At 44.1% G+C, this 22,330-nt stretch overlaps 1 protein-coding gene across 1 annotated transcript in view; it reads right to left on the reverse strand.

Moving 5' to 3' along the window:
- LOC311230440 (retinol dehydrogenase 12) overlaps positions 1-22,065 on the reverse strand; it is a 60,572-nt gene extending 38,507 nt beyond the window's left edge. Inside the window, exons 1-2 of the mRNA XM_084316711.1 lie at positions 21,818-22,065; positions 12,862-13,101 (exon numbers count right to left, since the gene is read on the reverse strand). Of these exons, the coding sequence (XP_084172837.1) occupies positions 12,862-13,101; positions 21,818-21,980 (403 nt within the window). The 5' untranslated portion in view covers positions 21,981-22,065. The remainder of the gene's footprint in view (positions 1-12,861; positions 13,102-21,817) is intronic.
- Positions 22,066-22,330: the final 265 nt, after the last annotated feature.

Here is a 22,330-nt window from a genome sequence, read left to right on the forward strand (position 1 = left end):
CTAGAGAGAGTGTTTATAATTTTAGAGGGACATTAGCTTTAAAGCAACCTACGGTACGTACAACTCTTAAAAGTATGTGCATTGCAGTTTGTGGGGTATCACTCTGGAATGGTCTGGATGCGAGTATAAAATTAAGCAAAAATATCAATACATTTAAAGGTAGCTATAAACAAGCACTTATGGACACATATAAGAGAGAGGAGCTTGAGCAGTAATGTGACTGCCTATTATTATTTCTCATTTGGATATTTGGATATATAAAAAACTGTACTTTTATTTTATTTTTTATTATTTGTTATATTATTTTAATTTTTATTAAATTATAATGTCAAACATTGTAAGGAAGGGGCAGGGCTTGATATGTTGTTTTACTTCCCCCTGTTCCTTCTCAAACACTTATTGTATGGAAATAGTCTTTGACTATTTACCTTTTTGTTTTTTAAACTTGTTTTATGTTTCTATGTTCGAGACAAATAAAAATCAAATCAAATCAAATACCTCAGCCTGGTTCCTACCTCGTGTTGTGTTAGTACAGAGTTATGTCGGCACATGTTTGCACAATGACTACTTTCACTTTTGATACTTTAAGTATATTTAGATTATTATACTTAATAAAGACCATTCAAGCAGCACGTTTTCCTCATGTTTTTGAAAATATACTGTAGAGATGAAAGCTGCAGCTGCTACTAGTGTGGACTGAATGGGCGGCAGCAAAGCGTTATGGAAATGCCAGTATTCTGTGGTTCTATTATGGGTTGTGGCAATACATTTGACAAATAATAGCTTGCAGCAATGTATTGAAAAAAGAACTATAAACTATAAATTAGTTCATTTTTGAAACCATGAACTTTAGTTAAAAAATTTGAATTATGAACTATGAACTGAGCTAGTTCATTTTAAAATTTGTGAACTGAACTAGTTCATGTAGAAAGTGAACTTTCCCAACACTGTACCCTGGTTCTTTCTTTATATATATTCAATCAACTTTTAGCCCTTGAGCTCTTTTATATCTACTTACAGTATATCTCTCACCTCCTGGGCCTTTACCCTTTCTTTCCAGGAAGACTCTAAACCTCCTGGGCCTTTAAATATAAAAATAGGGTTACTTTTCTATTTTCCAATTTGAGTTTGCACAAAATGTACAACATTTGTGGTGCTCTGTACTTACGTCCTTTTATGAAGAACACTTTAGTTTGAAGTTACTTGATTTTTTTTGTCTGTTTTGATATCATTATTTTATTACATGGCGTTTTCACATTCGCCGAAATGCTTGCTTGTGATTGGTCAATAGCGCTCGTCAGAGGTCCGATATTACTCGATAACGGACCTCTGTGGAACAATAATGACCGCTGTGCGCAGCTGTTCGCAATCAAGGCCACTGACACACTGCATCAGTGCAACCAATCAGACACACCTGCTGGCTGCACTGACAGCGGAGTGTGTGTGACGATGACAGCGGAGCCAGAACATAACTGCATCTGCATTTGATCTCGTCTTGTCGATGTAAAATGAATTAGGTATATTGTTAGTAAGTTAGCCATGTAATAAGCGGGATAATGTATAGCTATACTCGGTCATTGTCGCAAAATAATTGACCTTCACTGACGTTTAAAACACCTCGGCGAGGCGCCTCGGTGTTCTAAACTCTGTGTCGGTCAATTATTTTGCGACAATGACCTCGTAGCTATACATTATCCCTTACATATATATTAATAATTTATGTGGAATAATTTGACCACATATTATTCACGGAGGTGGACAACGGTCGAGTCTTTGATTAAGGATAGAGTTTACTGACAGAATGACAAGTTGCAACATAGAGAGACCTATAGGTTACAGCAGAGCTATTCAACTAAATTGTTCAGGGGGCCACATTGTCAGAAACCCAAGGGGCCAGGGGCCGGACTGCCACGGCGCCTCCCTGTGCTATGAATATATGTACACTTGACACAACACGCAACCACATTTTCACAACTTTTATTTAACTACATTGCAAAAGTAGTATACTTTTCAAAAAAAGTGCTTCATTTATGTGCCACATCTGCAACATCTCCTGCAGAAAGTGCTTCATTTATGACTGTGCAACAACTGCAACATCTCCTCTTCAACATTTCAATATAAAAATAAAATAAAAAACAAACAAGTGCATGATGTGCATCTGAACATTCTAACATCAACACTTGAACAAAAAAACACATTTATAGTGCAGCTGAACTTGTGAAAAAGTGCTTCATGTCTGTGCAACAACAGCAAATCACAGCATCTTATTAGCACTTATTGTCCACTCTTAACTCTCAAACATCAGGGGGGTGGGGGGCAGACAGGCCTAGCCTACATACACACATCTAATGAGAGCGATTGCACTTCTTTGACTGGGCAATGGCAGAGAAAGAGGGTTCATAGGAAGTGAGGGCTACCCGCAAACAGTGATGCAAATGCTCATTTGTCAAGGAGGCACGTTGCTTGTTTTAATGGCATTCATGTGAGAGAAACTGGATTCACAGGTGTATGTTGAGCCAAACATTGTTAGCACAGATATTGCCAGCGTTTTTATTTTGAGGAATGTCTTGACATGAATACACTTTATCCAAAATGTTGTGGTGGATTCATTCTCAAGTGCCTGCTTCAGAGCAGATGATGCTTGCATGTCAATTATTTCAAGTTGCAGGAGACCTTCATCAATGTGAAGTGATGCAAGGAACTCTTGTCCTTTTGTGGAAATAGTCTACATTGGCAAATGGGTTGCTCACAAAATGCATCAATTCTCTGGACATGTCAAATTCATCAAATCGACTTGCAAAGTTTTCCCTCAATTTATCAATGAAATCTGTCATTAATTGAGTGACTTTTGGCTCAATTGTGCGTGTTAACGTTGACATGAAAAGAAAAAAGTAAAAATTTTTTTTTTTTTTTTTTTTTTTATTATCATGTAATCTTTGGCGGGCCGGTCAGAATCATCCCGCGGGCCGGATCTGGCCCGCGGGCCGCCAGTTGAATAGCCCTGGGTTACAGCAATGATCCTAGTTTAGATCTCTGTAGAATGGCGAGCTAACAAAGTATGTACAGTATACAGGAGAGTAGACAAAACTAAGTGGACTATAAGAAGGCTGTGTCTGTGTATAAGTTGACGGTTATGTGTAGAGAGAGGGGGGGGGGGGGTTAGATAGATATGTCTGGGAGTGAAGGCAATGTGTATGTGATTTTGTGTGTGCGCGTGTGTTTGTCTGAATGTGATAGTAAGAGAGACTGAGTGGGATAGTGTGTTTGTGCATGTGTGTTGGAGAGAAAGAGAGTGTGTTGGTAAATTTCCCTGTCACACACACATCTCTATTTGGACATTTCACTGCAACTCAAGCACTGCAAGCGATGCAGATGTGTAGCAGACAGGGGAGAAGCTGACTCTGCACTGACGTTGTTTTCATTTGAGAGCATTTGATTTTCTCAGCAACTGGTTTCCTTGTCATAGTAAGAGGAAGCTTATATCTCTGTGAAAAAAGGTCTGATTATCCTAATACTGGTAAAATAGATTCCTTACCTGAGATCAGATGGTATCCAAATGGATTATTCCAATTCCTGATCGACCATTCCAAAAATCTATCCTTTTATTGATCCCATGCGTATACTGTAAAACAGCGTATACACGCTGTGCTGAGGGTCCAACATGAAGCTGATCGGCCCGGTTACATGCGTGAGAAGTAAAATGTGGAGTCCGGGGTTTTTTTCCCCATGCATTTTCATTGAGTCCAATCCAAAAGGGTGGATTACCATCTGGGAGACGATAGGGGGCGCTTTTTCACATCTGAGCGCCTGGGGTGGCTGATTTACTAACGGTAGACTCGGTTGATGAAATATGAATTCAGATCGCTAATAAAAAAATAAAAATAGAGAAAAAACTAATATTCTCGTTATGGGCATTCAACCCGCGGGGGGTAAACCCGAGAAAACTCGGGTTGGGCATTCAAAGTATTAATGTTATCACATTAAAACTAAATCTTTTTGAGGCAGTGTGAACAAATAGTGTTCCAGGGACCCAGTTCGCCTCAGAGGACTATTACTTATTTATTCATAAAAAGAAAATACCATTGATTTTCCTTTTCTTTTCTTAGTTGCATGGGAATTACCCCACAGCCCATAACATTTATTTACTAGGTATTCTCTCCCTCAGCCTTGATTGATCAAAGTCCAACTCTAAATCCAACAACATCTATTGTGAAACCAAACTCCATCCCAGCTGTTATGTAAAAGTGTATTCAGTAGCAGCTGCATGCCACTTCACATCTGAAATGACATGAGCATTTGAATGTGATAGTAAGAGAGACTGAGAGGGATAGTGTGTTTGTGCATGTGTGTTAGAAAGAGAGGGAGAGAAAGAGAGTGTGTTGGTAAATGTCCCTGTCACACACACACATATGTTCTCTATTTGGACATTTCACTGCAACTCAAGCACTGCAAGCGATGCAGATGTGTAGCAGACAGGGGAGAAGCTGACTCTGCACTGACGTTGTTTTCATTTGAGAGCATTTGATTTTCTCAGCAACTGGTTTCCTTGAAAGAGGAAGGATTGGGAAATCTGACTCTGCAATTTAACAATGTGTTGGTATGTTGGAATCTCTGGGGTGGGGTGGGTTGTTTTGGGAGAAGACTGTTCAATTGTGTATGTCTGTTTAACATCTGAAATGACATGAGCATTACAATAGTACAATGGTAGAGGAAAACATACAAATATAATAACATAATAATAGTAAATAAATAAATAATTTTAAAGTGATCTGTACTGCAAAATGCAGTCAGAGAGGTATGCTGCCCATGCTGCTTTTCAAACAATAAACCCTGGATTAACAAGGACATTAAACACCTGTTAAACAGGAAAAAGAGGGCCTTCATGGCAGGGGACAGTGAGCAGGCCAGGGCTGTCCAAAGGGAGCAAAAAAAAGAGCTAAGGGAAACCAAGGGCAGCTACAAGGACAGGCTGGAGGGCAGACTACAGGCCAACAACACCAGGCAGGGAGTGTACAAGTTGACGGTTCTGTATCGTAATGGGCTCCGCTCTGCATCACTACTGCACAGTACCTCACTCGTGCACGCGCACTGAATAAAGATTCCACAAGTGTACCTTTATATCCCAATATTCGTCTGACCACACCCCTATCAGCTTACCTACATAAGCAGGGGTGGGGCCACATACTCGCCTCCTTCTTCGCTTTCACCACAAGGAAGTGCCTTCGGTAGATCCCCACTTGACGATGTTGTTAGTAGGAGAAAGTTGGAAAACAAGGGACACGTTGACATCATATCTTTATTTTCTCTCTCACTATATTCGAGAAAATACGGCGATATTGTCTTTGTAACGGATCCCCATATATTGAGTGGCTTATAAACGTACTAATGGTATAATCACTATTTTATTTATCCTTTTACATCGTATTACATTTCCTTTTAAAACAATAACATTCTCACCGTAAGAGATATGGCCTCATACGGGTCCATTAAAACTTGTTGCCTATTCCTTCTCTCGCAATGCACTGTCAAACTGTCAACAAAAGCCAGTGACAGCGACCGGAAAACACTGCCTCGCGACATGGATTTACATCAATTAAAGTCACACACACACAGGCTTCTATCAATTCTAATAACAAAAAAGTCCTGGATATTCATATTATATATAAATGTAAATATTCCTAAACACAAATATTACGGGGAGCTCCAGTAGCTCACCACGTACCGCGAGTGCTATTTCAGCGCCGTGGACAACCGCGCTCGCGCGGATCTGGGGCTGAGCGCGTTCGAATCCCGGACGGCAGCCGTGCCTTTCCCAGAGTGTCTTTCCCCCCCATCTGAACCCTTTCAGCCTGCTTCTGTCGGTCGAACTTGACCAAGTATGAATGCGAAGAAAAAGCGATAAACGCTAAAAGAACCAGGTGACTGGTCAAAGTTACAAAAAAAAAAACACACAAATATTACACAGGTAATTACTCAAAAAATAATAAACCATTATTGGGGTTATTTACACTCCCACCAAATTATAATGTTTTTCTTTTTCTTTTCCTTTTACTAAAAGTAAACCTTCAAAACATATAATTCAATTCAAAACAATATCACATGTCATCAATGCATAGTGCTTAAACAGCTTCTAGCAATAAAACCAATTTCTGGACAGGCCGCTCCACTATGGAGGGCCTGCCGTTGCGCTCTCCTTTGTGGTTCAGTCCCTTATCTCCAAGCAAGATCTTGACCCGTCTCACAAGTCCATCCTTGCCCTGAATGACTTCTGAGACGCTCCCAAGCCTCCATTGGCTTCGTGGCAAGGTGTCATCTTTGTCCATGACTACATCACCGACTTGCAGGTTCCTTTTAGTGTTATGCCAGCACTGTCTTGTCATGATGCTGTGGAGGTACTCCGTTTTCCATCTACTCCAAAATTGTTCTGTCAAGTATTGAACCTGACGCCATCTCTTTCGTCCATACAGATCCTCTCTTTCGAATTTGCCAGGGGGAGGCAAGGCTGCAGTGGATTTCATTGTGATCAGGTGGTTTGGAGTAAGTGGCTCTAAACTATTTGGGCTGTTTAGAGTATCGACCGTGAGTGGACGGCTGTTCACAATAGCCATGGTCTCATAAAAGAAGGTGCGCAATGACGCATCACTGAGCCTGCCAGGGGCGAGCAGCAGAGTGGCACTGAGGATGCTTCTCACAGTTCTTATTTGCCGTTCCCACACGCCTCCTGCATGGCTGGCATGAGGTGCATTCGTTACAAAGTCACACTGCTTTTCTGTGAGAAATGTGTTCAGTCTGTCTGTGTCCAACTCTTTCAAAGCAGCATTCAGTTCGTTTTTTGCACCCATGAAATTTGTGCCTTGGTCGCATTTAATTTGTCGCACAGCACCTCTTAATGCAATGAAGCATCTCAGTCCATTAATGAAAGTGTCTGTGGACAAGTCTTCCAGCATCTCAATGTGAATGGCTCTAGAGCAGAAGCAGGTGAAGAGCAACCCATACCTTTTCTCTTGTTTTCTTCCTTGCTTTGTCAAAAAGGGGCCAAAACAGTCCATCCCACAGTATGTGAGCGGTGCCGTGGGTTCTGTTCGTTCAACAGGCAAGTCACTCATCCGTTGGCCTTCAACAGGCCTTCTCAGCCTTCGACACGTCACACAGTGACGGATGTAGGTTGCGACAGCTCTGCTCAGTCCACAGATCCAATAGCCACTGGACCTAATTTCATTGATGGTGAAGCCTTTACCCTGATGTTTCACTCTTTCATGATGATGGGCGATGATCAGATTCGTCATGTGATATCTCTGAGGAATGACAGTTGGGTGTTTGAATGTGCTCTGGAAAGATGAACGGCTGAGCCTACCTCCGACCTTAAGCACACCCTCTGTGTCCAGGAAAGGGTCTATGTGGTGCAGCTTGCTGTGTCTTGGTAGCCGATGTCCTTTGCTTAGTAGCTTTATCTTATCTCCGTATTCTTGGCTTTGTATGTCCTTGATGATGAGTCTCTCTGAACTTTGTCTTTCATCAACTGTTGAGAGGTTACATGATTTGACTTTTCTTGCACGCCGCAGGAGACGCGCCACTGCCTTGATGGCCTGAGACCAGGATGAAAACTTGTTCAGTCGGTCTACAAGGCTGACATGTTCTGAGCTCTTTGTCTGAAAGGTCTGAGCCTTTTTGACTTCTGGGTCACCGACGGGTAGTTCTGACGGCACCTCGGTTGGCATTTCTATCTCCTTTTTCCATAGAAAGCTAGGGCCAGTGAACCAATCAGAAGAGAGCAGCTCCTCTACTGTTTTCCCCCTGGATGCATAGTCTGCTGGGTTTTCATCAGTAGGTACGTGAAACCACTGCTTGGGGTCTGAGTCATGACGGATGACGGATGCCATCGCTCCCGGTCCCCGACTGGTGCTAACTAGCTAGCCATCGCTCCCGGCAGCTGACGCCGGTCCCCGACTGGTGCTAACTAGCTAGCCATCGCTCCCGGCAGCTGACGCCGGTCCCCGACTGGTGCTAACTAGCTAGCCATCGCTCCCGGCAGCTAACGCCGGTCCCCGACTGGTGCTAACTAGCTAGCCATCGCTCCCGGCAGCTGACGCCGGTCCCCGACTGGTGCTAACTAGCTAGCCATCGCTCCCGGCAGCTAACGCCGGTCCCCGACTGGTGCTAACTAGCTAGCCATCGCTCCCGGCAGCTGATGCCGGTCCCCGACTGGTGCTAACTAGCTAGCCATCGCTCCCGGCAGCTAACGCCGGTCCCCGACTGGTGCTAACTAGCTAGCCATCGCTCCAGGTCCCCGGCTGTTGCTAACTGGCTAGCCATCGCTCCCGGCAGCTAACGCCGGTCCTCGGCTGGTGCTAACTAACTAGCCATCGCTCCCGGGAGCCTGCGCCGGTCTGTCTGTCGAAGACCGAGGGAACCACATCAGGCTTCAGCTGATTAGTGGTCTTCTGGACAAACCTTCCACCCCCAACAACATAATCCGAGGCAATGAAGTGTTCGCTGGAGATCTTCATTCCCTGTCCAACAGGCTGATCGCGCCGCCTGAGTGCAGCCAGCCTGAGTGCAGCTAACAGTAGCTACTGTCTGTAACTGTGATGCATTTTCTGTTGTAGTCCAATGTTCACCAAAACACACACCCACACACTTATAATTTGTTCCTCAACATTATATAGACAGGTCATGTTTTGTAAACTAACGTTATGTTTAGAATGGAATGAATACATGGGTCGGGAAAGATAGTTAGCTCAAAGCTAATCCGGCCTGTTTAACCACTAGCTTCTGTTAGCTAATGCTGGCTGAGCAAGGAAACTAACAGTAAACGTTTTTACATGAAATACAGCCCAAAAACCCTGCTGACAAACGTTTGCTTATTAAATACATTCTATACTATAATAATACAAACGTTTCATTGCCTCTCTGTGACGACAAAGTTGTTTAAATAAGGGGAGAAAAGTAGCTAAAACCAATGTATTTGGATGGGACAGGAAGTGCCATTGGCAACCGGAAGTCAGCCGGAAGTGGCTACTTTCAGATTGTGCAAGTGGAGAATTGCACTACCAAAGGAGCTAGCATGTCCTCCATGCTCTGTAAATAACTTATGTACATATACCGATATGCCCTACTTTGTTACTTGTTTATTGCACAATGTTACTTGTTTATTGCACAATGCTGTTCTATTGGATTCTATTATATGTTATTGCACATCGTTGCGGGCAAGAACACCCGCATTTCATTGTATACTTGTATGCCGTGACAAATAAAACTCTTGACTTGACGGTATCGATTCCCAGGTAAAAATAAACATTTTCAGGCTCGGTGTCCCGAAAAGACCCACCGCGTAGGCCAAATGCAAGCCGCATTTTACAATAAACCTCTGTGGGGCTGCTTATATCTTTTTTTATTATAATCGCAAATGTAATTGCAATCGCAATATCTGTCAGAAAAATCGCAATTCGATTATTTCCCAAAATCGTGTAGCCCTAATTAAAGGCCACGACAAGTACAAGGCCAGGTTTGTAGCTAAAGGTTACAGTCAAAGGGAAGGTATAGACTACGGTGAGACATTCTCACCCACAGCCAATCTGACCAGTGTACGGGTAGTGATGCAGAAAGCAGCTGAGGATAGTTTGATTTGACACCAGATGGATGTGAAGACCTGCACGCACCCATTGATAGGGAGATATATATGGAACAACCTGAAGGTTACGAGAAGAAAGGAGAGAAGCTAGTGTGTAAGCTAAAAAAATCCATTTACGGCCTGACACAGTCTGGACGAAATTGGAACAAGATGCTTCATACATGTCTAATTGAAGATCACTTCACACAGAGCCCAGTAGACCCCTGTGTTTACTCAAAGGAGTCAAAAGAGTCAGGAAAAGTGATAATTGTGATTTGGGTGGATGATTTAATCATCGCAGCGGACAACACTAGAAACCTAGAGCAGGTGAAAAGTATGCTCTCCACCAGATTCAAAATGAAAGACCTAGGTAGGTTAAAACATTTTCTAGGCATGGACTTCGAACAGTCTGCCAGTTGTGTAAAAATATCCCAGAAGAGATATGTGGAAAAGATCCTGAAACGTTTTGACATGCAAGAATAGAACCAGGGAAACACCATGTGATCAAAAGCTAGACTACCAAGAGTATGCTCAGAAATTGACAGATGTAAAAATGTACAGAGAAGCTGTAGGTAGCCTAATTTATTTGACAACATGTACTCGCCCTGACCTATGTTTTGTAGTGAGTAAATTATCATAGCATTTTGCTGATCCCACAGAGGAGCACTGGATTACAGCAACACATGTTTTTCGCTATCTCAAAGGCACAGCAGATAAACAGCTTTGTTTCAGAAAGAGCAGCGAGGGCTTAGGGCTTCAAGCCTACAGTGATGCAGATTGGGCGGCATACGCCACAGACAGAAGAAGTACCACAGGGTATTGTGTGAGTTTGGGTACAGACAGCTCACTGGTTTCATGGAAAACAAAGAAACAGCCCACAGTGGCACTATCAACCTGTGAAGCCGAATACATGGCTCTAGCTATGACAATACATGAATGTATTTATCTAGAACAACTGCTCGAAGGAATGGATACCTATGTATATAAGAAAACTGTTGTTTATGAAGACAACCACGGAACCATTGCACTCGCTAGAAACCCTGTGTGCCGACAGAGATGTAAACATGTGGATATAAAATATCACTTCATCAGATCTGTCATCAGAGAAGAAAGGCTGACACTTGTTTACTGTCCTACAGACGACATGGTTGTAGATGCTATGACCATGCCTGTCTCCAAACTGAAATTGAGAAGATTTGCAGAGGTCATGTTTGGTGTGTAAAATATTGCCTGTTATGTAATATTGACTGCCATATTCTTTTTGATGTTCTGAACTGTATTATTTTCTTTGAAAGTTGAGGATAAAGCATTATATGAACTTTTAATCCTTGGTGTCAAACGGAATAATGGATGTATCCAAGGGGGGTCCGGTGGGGGGGGGGGGGGGGGGGGGGGGGGGGGGGTAGAACGAGCAAGAGCATTTATGTGTTGTATTGTATTGTAATTAATCTTTGTATATCTTTAATCTTTAATCTACATCTATTTTAATTTTAAAAACCAGGCTGTCATTATTGTTAGTATTATGTCAGTAATAGCCCTGTGATTTATAGTGGATTTCTACTGTAAATGTTTGTATGTCATGTCAAAAAAATAAATAAAAAAACATTTGTTAAAAAAAAAAAAATTGTTTTTGGAAAAGTTGTACAGTATACACATCCATAAGTGGGAGTGTTGAGTTTATGTGTTATATATGATTGCATGTAACTGCTTAACTGTTCCACAAGAGGGCACTATAGGCGCAAGGAGATGTAGCTATTGTAGCTGACGTCAGGTAAGAGGGTATTTAAGGGATTGTTCCCTCCCCCTCTGTCTCTTCTTCCGTCGCCTCTCACAGAGAGAAGGTCTCATGGTGCATAAGCTATGTGAAATAAACCACGCCGATTAAAGGCTAAAGAAGGACCTTGTCGTCATGAACCTATTATTGTTGCTCCCCAGGTGACTCTGTCAACAGTGGTAATTAGAATTTTGAAACACAATGTCAAGAGAAGATAAATGGAGGACATTTGACTCAGGGAATGATCAAAGAAAAAAAGCAAAGAAAAAACAAGTGTTCAATACCTCGCTGAGAAGTTAATTTGATAAATGCATCACCAAAATCAGCGACCGACCGTGTCAGAAGCAGCCGCGGGGCCTTGCGTCGGGACATTTAACCGAAAATTATGTTTTGGAGGCAGGGGAAGCTAGCAGCACCGGCGGCAGCGGCACAAGCAGGGCTGCCCAGTCAACTAACAAGAGTAACGAAGTTAACAACAACTGCAACGGCGAAGATGGACAAAGAAAGGGATGGATTTATCAAGCTAGCTGGAAAGTAAAATTCCCGTGGATAGCCTATGAAGCAACAAAAAACAAGGTGTTTTGTGAATTTTGCACTACAGCTAAAAACATGGGTGCCTCGCTTCCATCCACAACACACGATCAAGAATCTTTGAAAGCTTTTGTATGAGATGGCTTTTCCAGTTGGGCTAAAGCACTAGAACGATTCCGATTCCACAAAAAGTCAAAGCTGGACTCAGTGGCTAAGAGATGTGATGCAGCATTTTAAGCTTGAGAAACTTGACTCACAGTTTGGGCTCCTCGGACAAGTTTGAGAAAATCTGGAGTCCATATGGAGTATATCAGAGGGAAATACCCCAAAATAACCTCCACTGCCTAGCAGTTGAAAACAAACAAGAAACCAAAAGCACTACAGTGCACAGGAATAATTAACAAAAACATTGTGGTTTTAACCTCAAATAAATACAATTATTTATGTCTCACACAATATAGCCTTATACTTAAAACCATTTTAACATGCCACAGGGTTATGTATTTATTTAGCTATTGTTGTGAGGAATTCTATTAGTGCTTTATCTGTGTCAGTTTTGTTGATGATGATTTGTGAGTAAAAGGCCTATATCGGCTGATAATAGGGCACCAATCTGACTTTTTCTGTCCCAATATGGATACCGATACCTGGGCTTTGGGTATTGGCCGGTACAGAGTAGATTTAATAAATTTCTCCCCATTAGAGAGTTAAAGTGTCAAGAATTCTGCAAATTAATCATTGGACCTGTGGCATTGCTTAAACCTGGCAAAAGGTTCAAATGACTTGTTTCCACAGGTGGTTCAATTTACTTATGCCTGGCCACTTGGCAGTGTGTAACTCTGTATCAGACACCGATATCTGATACCAGTATTGGTGCATCCCTACTCACTAATATATCTGTCTAGCCCTACTTTCCACTTGTGCCGTCTTCTCAGTGGTCTCTCACCTGATGCCCCAGCGTTGTTGACGAGGATGTGCAACTCCTTCTCCTCCGCTAGGATCTTCTCAGCGAAGGTGCTGACTGAGTCCAGAGAGGACGTGTCCACCAGGCGCAGGTGAACATCCGAGTTCCCTGTCCGCTCTCGGATCTCCTCCAGTGCTGCGGTCCCCCTTGCCTCACTCCGACAGGCCAAGATAACACGGGCCCCGCGCCGTGCAAAGTCCAGGGCAATGAATTTGCCAATGCCTGGGGGGGGGGGGGGGGGGGGGAGTTGGTGAGGATGGAGGGATTGGAGAGTTGAAGAGGGAGGAGGAAGGTGGTTAGGTGCTGTGTTGAGGCTTTTCATGTGATTGTGTGTTAAAAGATGTTATCACAGCAGTAACCTGTTCTCATAAGATCCCTGAGGAAGATAACAAGCTGCCCAGTTCAATGAAAACAGATGGCCTGGATACGCACATGATAACCAAGACATGGAAGGAAGCTTGCTTGGTGAGAAGGAGTCTCACTGGCCTTGTGCACAATGTTGTATGCGCCAGTTTTAGTTGTGGGTTGAAACAGCACTTTTCAGGTTATAGCTGTGAGCGTGTGAGCCAGGGGCGGAGCTAGGGGGTGGCTACCTGGGCTCAAGCCCCGGATGTATTCTGAAAAGCCCCGAATCTATTTAAAAAATTTTTTTTTTTTTTTTTTTTTTTTACAATTCATCATTGTTACATGAAAATATGTTTGCACCCGATTTAGCAGAAGCTAATTTCCATCTGTGGTCTATCCAGCTGCTAACTGTATTTGAGTGAGTTAAGTCTTGGTGTTATGGTAGACTCAGACCTAAGCTTTAAATCACAATCAACAAGTTGACAAAAACTTAATTCTTCCACCTTAGAAACATAGCTAAAGTACGGCCATTTATAAATCAAAAGGACGCTGAAAACCAGATCCATGCCTTTATCTCAAGCCAACTCGACTACTGTAATGCACTCCTTACCGGCCTCCCGAAAAAATACGATGATAACTATTTTATTGCAATGCACTATTGCATTATTTTATTCTATTTTACTAACTATTTTATTGCACTGCACTATTTGACTTTGTATCAGTGAATCATAGACGCCTGGCCATAAGAGCATTCGGAGCATCTCTGCTCTCCCACTATTGAACTTGGGGGAGCAAAGGTATGATCTTGCTCCACCACTTTTTGATTATATGAAAAATATGATATATCCCCCCCCAATATATAAATCTAACCATAACTACGTTATTATTAACTGAGTTTTATAGTGAAAAGAGCAGCTTTATTGGTCAAGATTGAAGGCTCTATATTGCAGGAAATTGCACGTACAGCAGCGTTTCCGTTAGAACATATTCGTGCCGGTCTGGGTGTCCTGCAAGATTTCTATCACCGGACATATTCGAGATATTCCGGTCAGAGTTTTAAACAGCAGTCTATTATAATCACATTTTTATGAGCTAACGAATTCCGTTATAATTGGACATGTGTATTAATTACATCAAGCGAAGAATGAGAAATTGATTTGCAGAATCAAATGACTATCTCTCGCCTCTCAAGTTAGTGCGATACGCTACCAGCATCAAGCTCCCGCCCTGCAGGCTCCCGCTGCAGCAGCTGTCACACGCACCCCCAAATGAATCTCGAGTAGACATCGCTTCACCTCGTTGTATCAGACACGTCACACATATCATAATGTTCAACTTCACACACAGCAAACTGTAGTTGATCATCACATTGCCTCGTTTGCTAGCTCGTTGCCACATGCAGAGAGGACGAGCCAGTGGAGCCACATGCGTGTAACGCATTTGTTAATTTCATTATAGGTTATAGCCTACATTTAGTTATAATCAATAATATGCATTACTATGTGACACGGCAGTCAACCAACAGTTGCATATGATTAAAAATGTCAACACTCACTCACCCCGTCTCTCGTTGTTTGTGCCTATCCGTTTTGTACCTGCGACGGCTGCGAGAACAGCGACTTTAGTTGCTGGTTCGACTTTAATAGATCCCCATTGGAACAGGCGAGGCTCGCAACGGTAGCAGCAGACTGGGGATGCTCTTTGTGGTTCAATCAATAAATTAATAGTAAAAGTACGCTCGACATTTTTGTTTCTTTTCCGCGGGAGCCACCACGGAGCGTCAGCGGTCTCTGTGACTTCAAGTTCAGAAGACTCATCTTCGTTGTCATTATTAGACCTGCTTGTGCTTGGTTTCATGAAATATTTACTAAGCTTAGCTTGTTTCGCCATCTCTCTCTCTTCCTCGTATACCTGTTTGTCGTTATGGTGGCCAGAGCGCGCAGGCTCAAAAAAAAGAAAAATAAGTTTCACATCTGAGCGGCGCCATCCTATCAGAGTGAAGCAACAATTAAACTGAAAATGGAATTATTGTTTCGTTCATCGCATAGGCTATTTAATTTTAGCCGATTTTAATACAATTCAAATTATAAAATTGTGCTTAGAGGAATTATTTTCACCGGACATTAAGACCGGAGATATTTAAATATTCGGACTTCAACATATTTTGCCGGTCAAATACCGGTAATTACCGGCTAACGGAAACGCTGACGTACAGGTTCATTAAATTAAAAAAAAATCTGTCGTGGAGTGGGTCGTGCCGGACCCCCTCCAAACCACCCCTTGCCTGTCAGAAAAAGAAAGAAAAAATTTTAAAAAAAATTTAAAAAAAATTAGAAAAGATTATAAAAAAAAAGGGGCCCATCTGGGCTAAGCCCCGGATCTCCTACAATCCTAAGTCCACCCCTGGTGTGAGCATGTGTGTGTGTGTGTGTGTGTGTGTGTGTGTGTGTGTGTGTGTGTGTGTGTGTGTGTGTGTGTGTGTGTGTGAGAGAGAATGAGAGTGAGTGAGAGATATTTGTGTTGTGTATATATTTGTGAGTGAGTGAGTCCTTTGAACAAACTTTTTTTTCCAGTTCCACATGTGGTATTGCCTAAACCTGCCAGAAAGTTCAAGTTACTTGTTTCCACAGGTGGTTCAAGTTACTTATGCCTGGCCATAAACTTGGCAGTGTGTAACTTTGTCATCATTATCATGACACCCTGGTGAAGACACAACTGAATCATGTTGATGAGACAAATATATCTACATTGAGAGGAGTGCATTTTTATTTTTCTATTGACAACAGAATAATTACTTCTATAAGCTGATCATAGTAGTAGTAATAGTAGTAGTAGTAGTATAACCTAATGCACTAGGTGCAATTTTCTGAATGAGAAATATGAAAATATTTAGGCCTGCTGATATATGGTCCATGTCATCATTTTATATGAAATCGTAGAACATACCTTTGTATTTCTTCCATTGTATGCAGTTGAAAATTATTTTAGCAGTACACAATTTCACAAGGTTAACATTTAATACAGAAAGAGTATACAGGAGAAATAATATGTCCACAGCATATTGCTAAAAAGATTATCTAAATGGCTCATTGTTTTATGATGATTGTTGGATTCTCGTGTTATCAGTCAGTAATCTCTCTGTGGTTCCGTGAAGTCTGCGTTGTGTTTGTTATCTCTTACTCATCTTACTGGCTGGCACACTCTGTCTCTCCGTTAATGCATTCGTAATCAGAAGAATTAACACACTGGAAACGTGATACCTTTCCTTGATGTTGATTTTTATTCCATAAACATAGACTCGTACAAGATGGAAACAAGTTCTGAAAGTCTTTGAAAAGCCTATTAAATTCAATATTCTAATGATCTCTCTTCTTCATCAGCTCGATGGTTGTTGCGGCCTGGTCTGTTAGCCAAAGCCTTTCCTGTTAGCTGAAGCTAGCTCCTTGTGGTGTTTCTCCTCCGCCACCCTCCGGCTATAGGTGATAGTAATATCACTACAGGGTTACAGTGTGTGAAGAACTTTTACTCAAGGCAGAGTAAAGACCACGCGTTATGCATGTCCAGCCGTAGAGCAGGCCATCCCCAGCGCGCTAATCGCTTGGCTAAAACGGGACAATGCTCAGCGGGGGAACCGCCTCATCCACAAACCCCTGACACAGGAGGAGTGATGACTGCTGTTCCCCCCGATTCAAACCACCCCTTTCGGGGTACCCCCATGGGTGCAATTGCCCCGACCCCAGCTTCGCTGGCAGAGTCAGGGTGCAAAACCCCGACCCCACGAGATACCTTGCTGGCAGAATCAGGCGAAACCCCGACCCCACGAGACCCCTCGTTGGCAGAGTCAGAGTTTGCAATGCACAGCGGGAGGGACCGGGCTTCCTATCTATAATTATTAGCGGGTCAGCGCCAGTTGGCTGCGAGGCCGCTTTGTGATTTTTACCATGTGTGGCTACAGAAGTGCCACATGTCAGTGTGGATGGAGAGAATGTTGAGATCGGGGCTCGTGTTGCAATTTGCACACCCCCACCCTCCGTTTTTGGGTTTGAAAGAGACTGTTATCAAAGCCCACGGCAGCGACAGCCCTGGCCGACGATATTCAATCTCTGTTGAAGAAGCAGGCCATCGTTGCGGTCCCACGGGAGGACGCGATGAGTGGGGTTTACTCCTGATATTTTCTGGTGGCCAAGAAAACGGGGGGTATCAGACCCATACTGGACCTGTCCTCATTCAATCGTTTGATTGCGGTGAGAAGGTTCAGAATGTTGACCGTCAAACACCTGTTATGTGCTGTCAGAGTGGGAGACTGGTTCACCTCCATAGACCTGAAGGATGTGTATTTTCACAACCCGATTTTTCCTCCTCACAGGAAATTCCTGTGCTTCCTGTTTCAGGGAATAGCGTACAAATACAAGAGACTGCCGTTCGGCTACTCTCTGGCCCCTCGCACTGTCACCAAGTGCTTGGAGACCGAGCTGGGACCCCTGCGTCATCAGGGAATACACATTTTATTCTACCTGGACGACATTCTGGTCCTCAGCCGGTCAGAGGAGGTCACCAGGTCTCACACCAGGCAGGTGGTGGAACACCTCACCAGCCTCGGTTTTGCTGTGAACTGGGAGAAGAGTACTCCTCTTCCCAGCCAACAGGTGGAGTGCTTAGGCTCGATTCTAAGCTCAAGGTCTATGAGGGCAACTCTCTCAGAGCGGCGTCGAGAGGATATTCTCGGTGCACTCAGGGGGTTCCATCCTGGCAGGACGGTTACGGCGTGGTTCGTGATGTGCCTGCTCGGCAGGATGGCATCTGCCCACTCCGTGGTCCCGCTTGGTCTCCTCTTTATGAGGAGGATATAGGGGTGGTTTTTCCGTATGAAAATAGACCCTGTGAGAGGCAAGCGGAAGCGTCTGGAAGAGTCCCCACTTCAGTGATAGGGGACCTCAACCACTGGAGGAGGCCGGGGACCCTCACCGGCGGGGTCCCCATGGGCAGCAAGACGTTGCACGTGACGGTCTTCTCCGACGCCTCCCTCACAGGATGGGGGGCGGGGGACATGTCGGACCAACGCGGTAGGAGGCAGCTGGCCTGCTCTGTCTACCCTACATATCAATGTGTTGGAATTGAAGGCAGTGCTTCTAGTCCTCAAACGGCTCTGCCCTCATGTGATGGGCGAGCACGTTCTGGTCAGGACAGACAGCACAGCGTCAGCATCGTATATCAACAGACAGGGAGGAGTGCGCTCCCCCCATCTCCACCAGGCGGCGGTCAGACTCTGGCTATGGGCGTCTCGCAATCTGTGCAGTCTGAGGGCTCTCCACATTCCCGGCAAGGAGAATGTGGGTGCAGATTTGATGTCACAGGGAGGTCCCCACCCAGACGAGTGGGGACTACATCCAGACTTAGTCAGACTGATCTGGAACCAATTCGGGGAGGCCACGGTGGACCTATTTGCGAGCAGTCAGTCCTACCAGTGCCCCCTGTAGTTCTCGGTCAGTCGGAAGGACAACCCCCCTCTGGGAGTGGATGCCTTCTCGACGTACCCGTGACCACCCGGGATTCTATATGCGTTCCCCCCCCATACATCTGATAGGCCAGCTGTTGGAGCGGGTACATCAGGAGCGCAAAACTTTGATCCTGGTTGCGCCGGACCGAGGCTCAGCCTTGTGGTTCCCGGCCCTAATTCAACTCCTGGTGGCCCCGCCATGGCCTGTCCCATGGTCGCCGCGGGCCCTCTCTCAGGCACATGGCTCGTGTTTCTACCGCCTGTCCTGGGGCAGCCTCTAATGGCTTGTCTGCTGAGAGGTTTAATTTGAAGGGGATGCGTCTTAACACTAATGTGATTAACACCATCCAGAACGCATGCGCTCCGTCCACTACCGCGGTTTACGCAGGAAAGTGGCGTATGTTTCGAGAGTGGTGTGAGGCTGAGGGTCTGGACCCGGTATCATGTCCCCTGAACTCGGTTCTGTCCTTCCTCGAGTCTATGGTGGATAGGCTTTCGGCCTCGACAGTGAAAGTATGTGCTGCGGCTATATCTTCTTGTCATGTGGGCTTTGAGGGCAGAACGTTATTCAGCCACCCTCTCGTGAGACGTTTTGCAATATTAATATTGTGATATATTGCGATTTATTACCTTTTTTCAACTGCAAAGTAAAACTTTGTCAACATGTTTTATATAATAAAATAAAGTTCAGTCTGTTCATCTCACTTCAATTATTTTTATTGCAGAACATGGTATTTTCTCAAGCAGACAGATGTAAACACTGTAATCTGTGTTGCATGTACCTGACAAACTGAACAGTTTGTATTACAGTCATATTCCAACTTAACTGAATGCAGATGTGTGCATGTGTGTGGACTACTGTTCTATTACAGGTATTGAAATGAACAATGCAACTTCCTTATACAAAAAGAAATACAAAAAAAATTAAATATCGATACTTGGCGTCCCTGTATCGATACAGTATCACCACACAAAGTATCGCGATACTACTACGTATCGATACGTATCCCACCCCTAGCGCACGCCGCCTCAAGCCTGTTGAACATGCTCTGTCCCCAAGCTGGGACCTCCAACTGGTCCTGGTGGGGCTGTCGGGGGCCCCGTTTGAACCTCTTGAGCAGGCGCCGTTGGATCGGCTGTCTTTCAAGACGGCGTTCCTTCTGGCCATCACCTCCGCTAAACGTGTGGGTGAGCTATGTGCTCTTTCGGTTCGGCCCGAGTGTCTGTCATACAGGGTAATAGCAGCGTGACTCTGAGGCCCAATCCAGCCTTTGTGCCAAAGAATATCCAGAGTTCTTATCGCTCCAGGGATATTGTGCTACAGGCGTTTCACCCTCCCCCTCACGCAGGTGAGTTGGAGAGGAGCCTTCACCTGTTGTGTCCTGTCCATGTGCTAGCGGTGTACCTTAGACGCACACAGGACCTCAGGGCTACCAGTCAACTACTTGTCTGTTACGGTGGCCCCAACACGGGTGAGGTGCTGTCCAAGCAACGCCTGTCAATTTGGTTCTCCTGCACCCTGCCACCGGGTGGGCTAGCAGGAGTGTGTGGGTGTGGACCGCAGGGTGTGTTTCACACGCGGCCCCACTCACATTGTGCGTCCTAGGGTGACTGTTCCCTATTACGCATATTGGTCGGAGTTTGCTATCCCCCGCTCCTCGTTAGGACGAGCGGGGGGATGAGACTCCCCCCCTCCCCTTTTCGATGGGCGTACGGGCCCTCAGGGGGTGCATTTGTCAGTGGCTGCGCGTTCCCAATAGGGCTGGAGCGGAAGCGCTCAGTCAGATGAAACTTAACGAAGGTTATCCTATAACCCTATGTGAATACTGGCTGAGCGCTTCCGCTCTTCACACCCTGAGGACCCTTGGCTGTTTTTTCACGTGTGAAATTCAGACTCTGAAGGGCATGGAAGTGGCCACATCCTGTGTTTTAAAGGAAACACAGGGTAGGCGTGACCATAGACGAATGCAGGCGCATGGACGTTTTTTCAATGCGTGCACAATAGGCGCACAAAAGACGAATATCTCAATAGGGCTAGAGCGGAAGCGCTCAGCCAGTATTCACATAACTAGGGTTATAGGATAACCTTCATTTTTGGTGGGTGTAGCCAGCACCCAAGAGTATAAAAACATTACAAACGGGCTGTACATTAGGCAGTACATGAGTACATGGGCTCCAAAAACCACAGCCAATAGAGACCAATAAACATCCCATGCAAGGCCAAAAATTATTGGCAAGGCCTCTGATTAATTAAAGCTGTGTAGAAAGTAACTTAAGTATTTTACTCAAGCGTAAGTACAATTTCGAGGTACTTCACGTAAGTATTTTTGGGAACTTTGTACTTTTACTCCACAAGGAAATACTGTACTTTTTAACTTCACTACATATCATTCTGAACCCAAAAGGACTTAATCAATAGCAACATCATAACTGGATCACATACTACCTTGTGCGAGGTTCGAACGCTCCCAAGCACTGGATACACAAACATTTTACGATGACACATATACTTTTACTTTTGATATTGCACATTCAATATTCATATTCATATATTCACCATCTTAATGCGTTGTTAACCTTTACTCCATTTACGAGAAATCAGCTTACTATGGAACGCTCCGACATGATAACATGTTTAGTCTTAAACCACTCCTATTATAGCCACAGTGGATGCAAACGTCAGTATGAGACATACACTTTTCCTGTATGTAAACCTTGCTTTTCTTACTCTGTCTGTAGGCCTATAGCTCAGGGTTACCCGTTACTCGGGGAGTCGGGGCTCACTTCTCAGATTGTCTTGTACGCTCTGTATTGAACTGAGACTTCTGTGTACAGAATAAACCATTTTATTGTCTATCCCTTGACCTCAATTTCTCTTAACTCTCTAGTCTAAACTCACCAGACATGGTAAAACAAACGTTCCACAACAGCTACCATATAAAAACAAAGCACAGACGTTCCTATGCCGCCGCCTGCAGTGCAGCTACTGTACAATGTAATTAGCAATGGATCACTTGATTTTACTACGTCTACACTACAGTACATAAAGGTAGCAGAGGTTAATAATGAAACATGGGGCACATAATGCATACCGACCAGTATTAGCCCCTGTCACTATTGCCGTCTTCCCCCTCAGCTGCACGGTGCAGGCGCGCGGGATCCACGGTCCTCTCCGCAGGACGCGCACGACGCATCCCAGTAATACTGTGGAAACTGCCCATAACGGGTGAGAGAATATATCACTCCAAACCCAAGACATTTAACTATCTCCCAAAAAAAAGAGAATATATGAACATGTAATCCGAATGAGTACTATAAGGCTCACTTGATAACTTTGACCAGTCACCAAGTCTGTCTAAATAATACTGTCACTCAAAAAGCAAAGTCCAACTGGAAAATGCCATTTTCCGCTGGGTCTTAAAGTCTGTAACTTGTTCGCTATATCAGACTTTGTCGCCATATGCATTTTCTTCCCCACAAGCACTAATGATGGCACATTGGCACCAAGTGTTATTCATAACCATAATGTACATAATATATATTGTCAATAGAGCAGCAATAGCTTTGGAAGATTGTAGCTCATGTACCCCAATAATATTGATTAATAAT

This window comes from Notolepis coatsorum (assembly GCF_963971535.1).
Source record: "Notolepis coatsorum genome assembly, chromosome: 6".
NCBI classification, from domain to species: Eukaryota; Metazoa; Chordata; class Actinopteri; order Aulopiformes; family Paralepididae; genus Notolepis; species Notolepis coatsorum.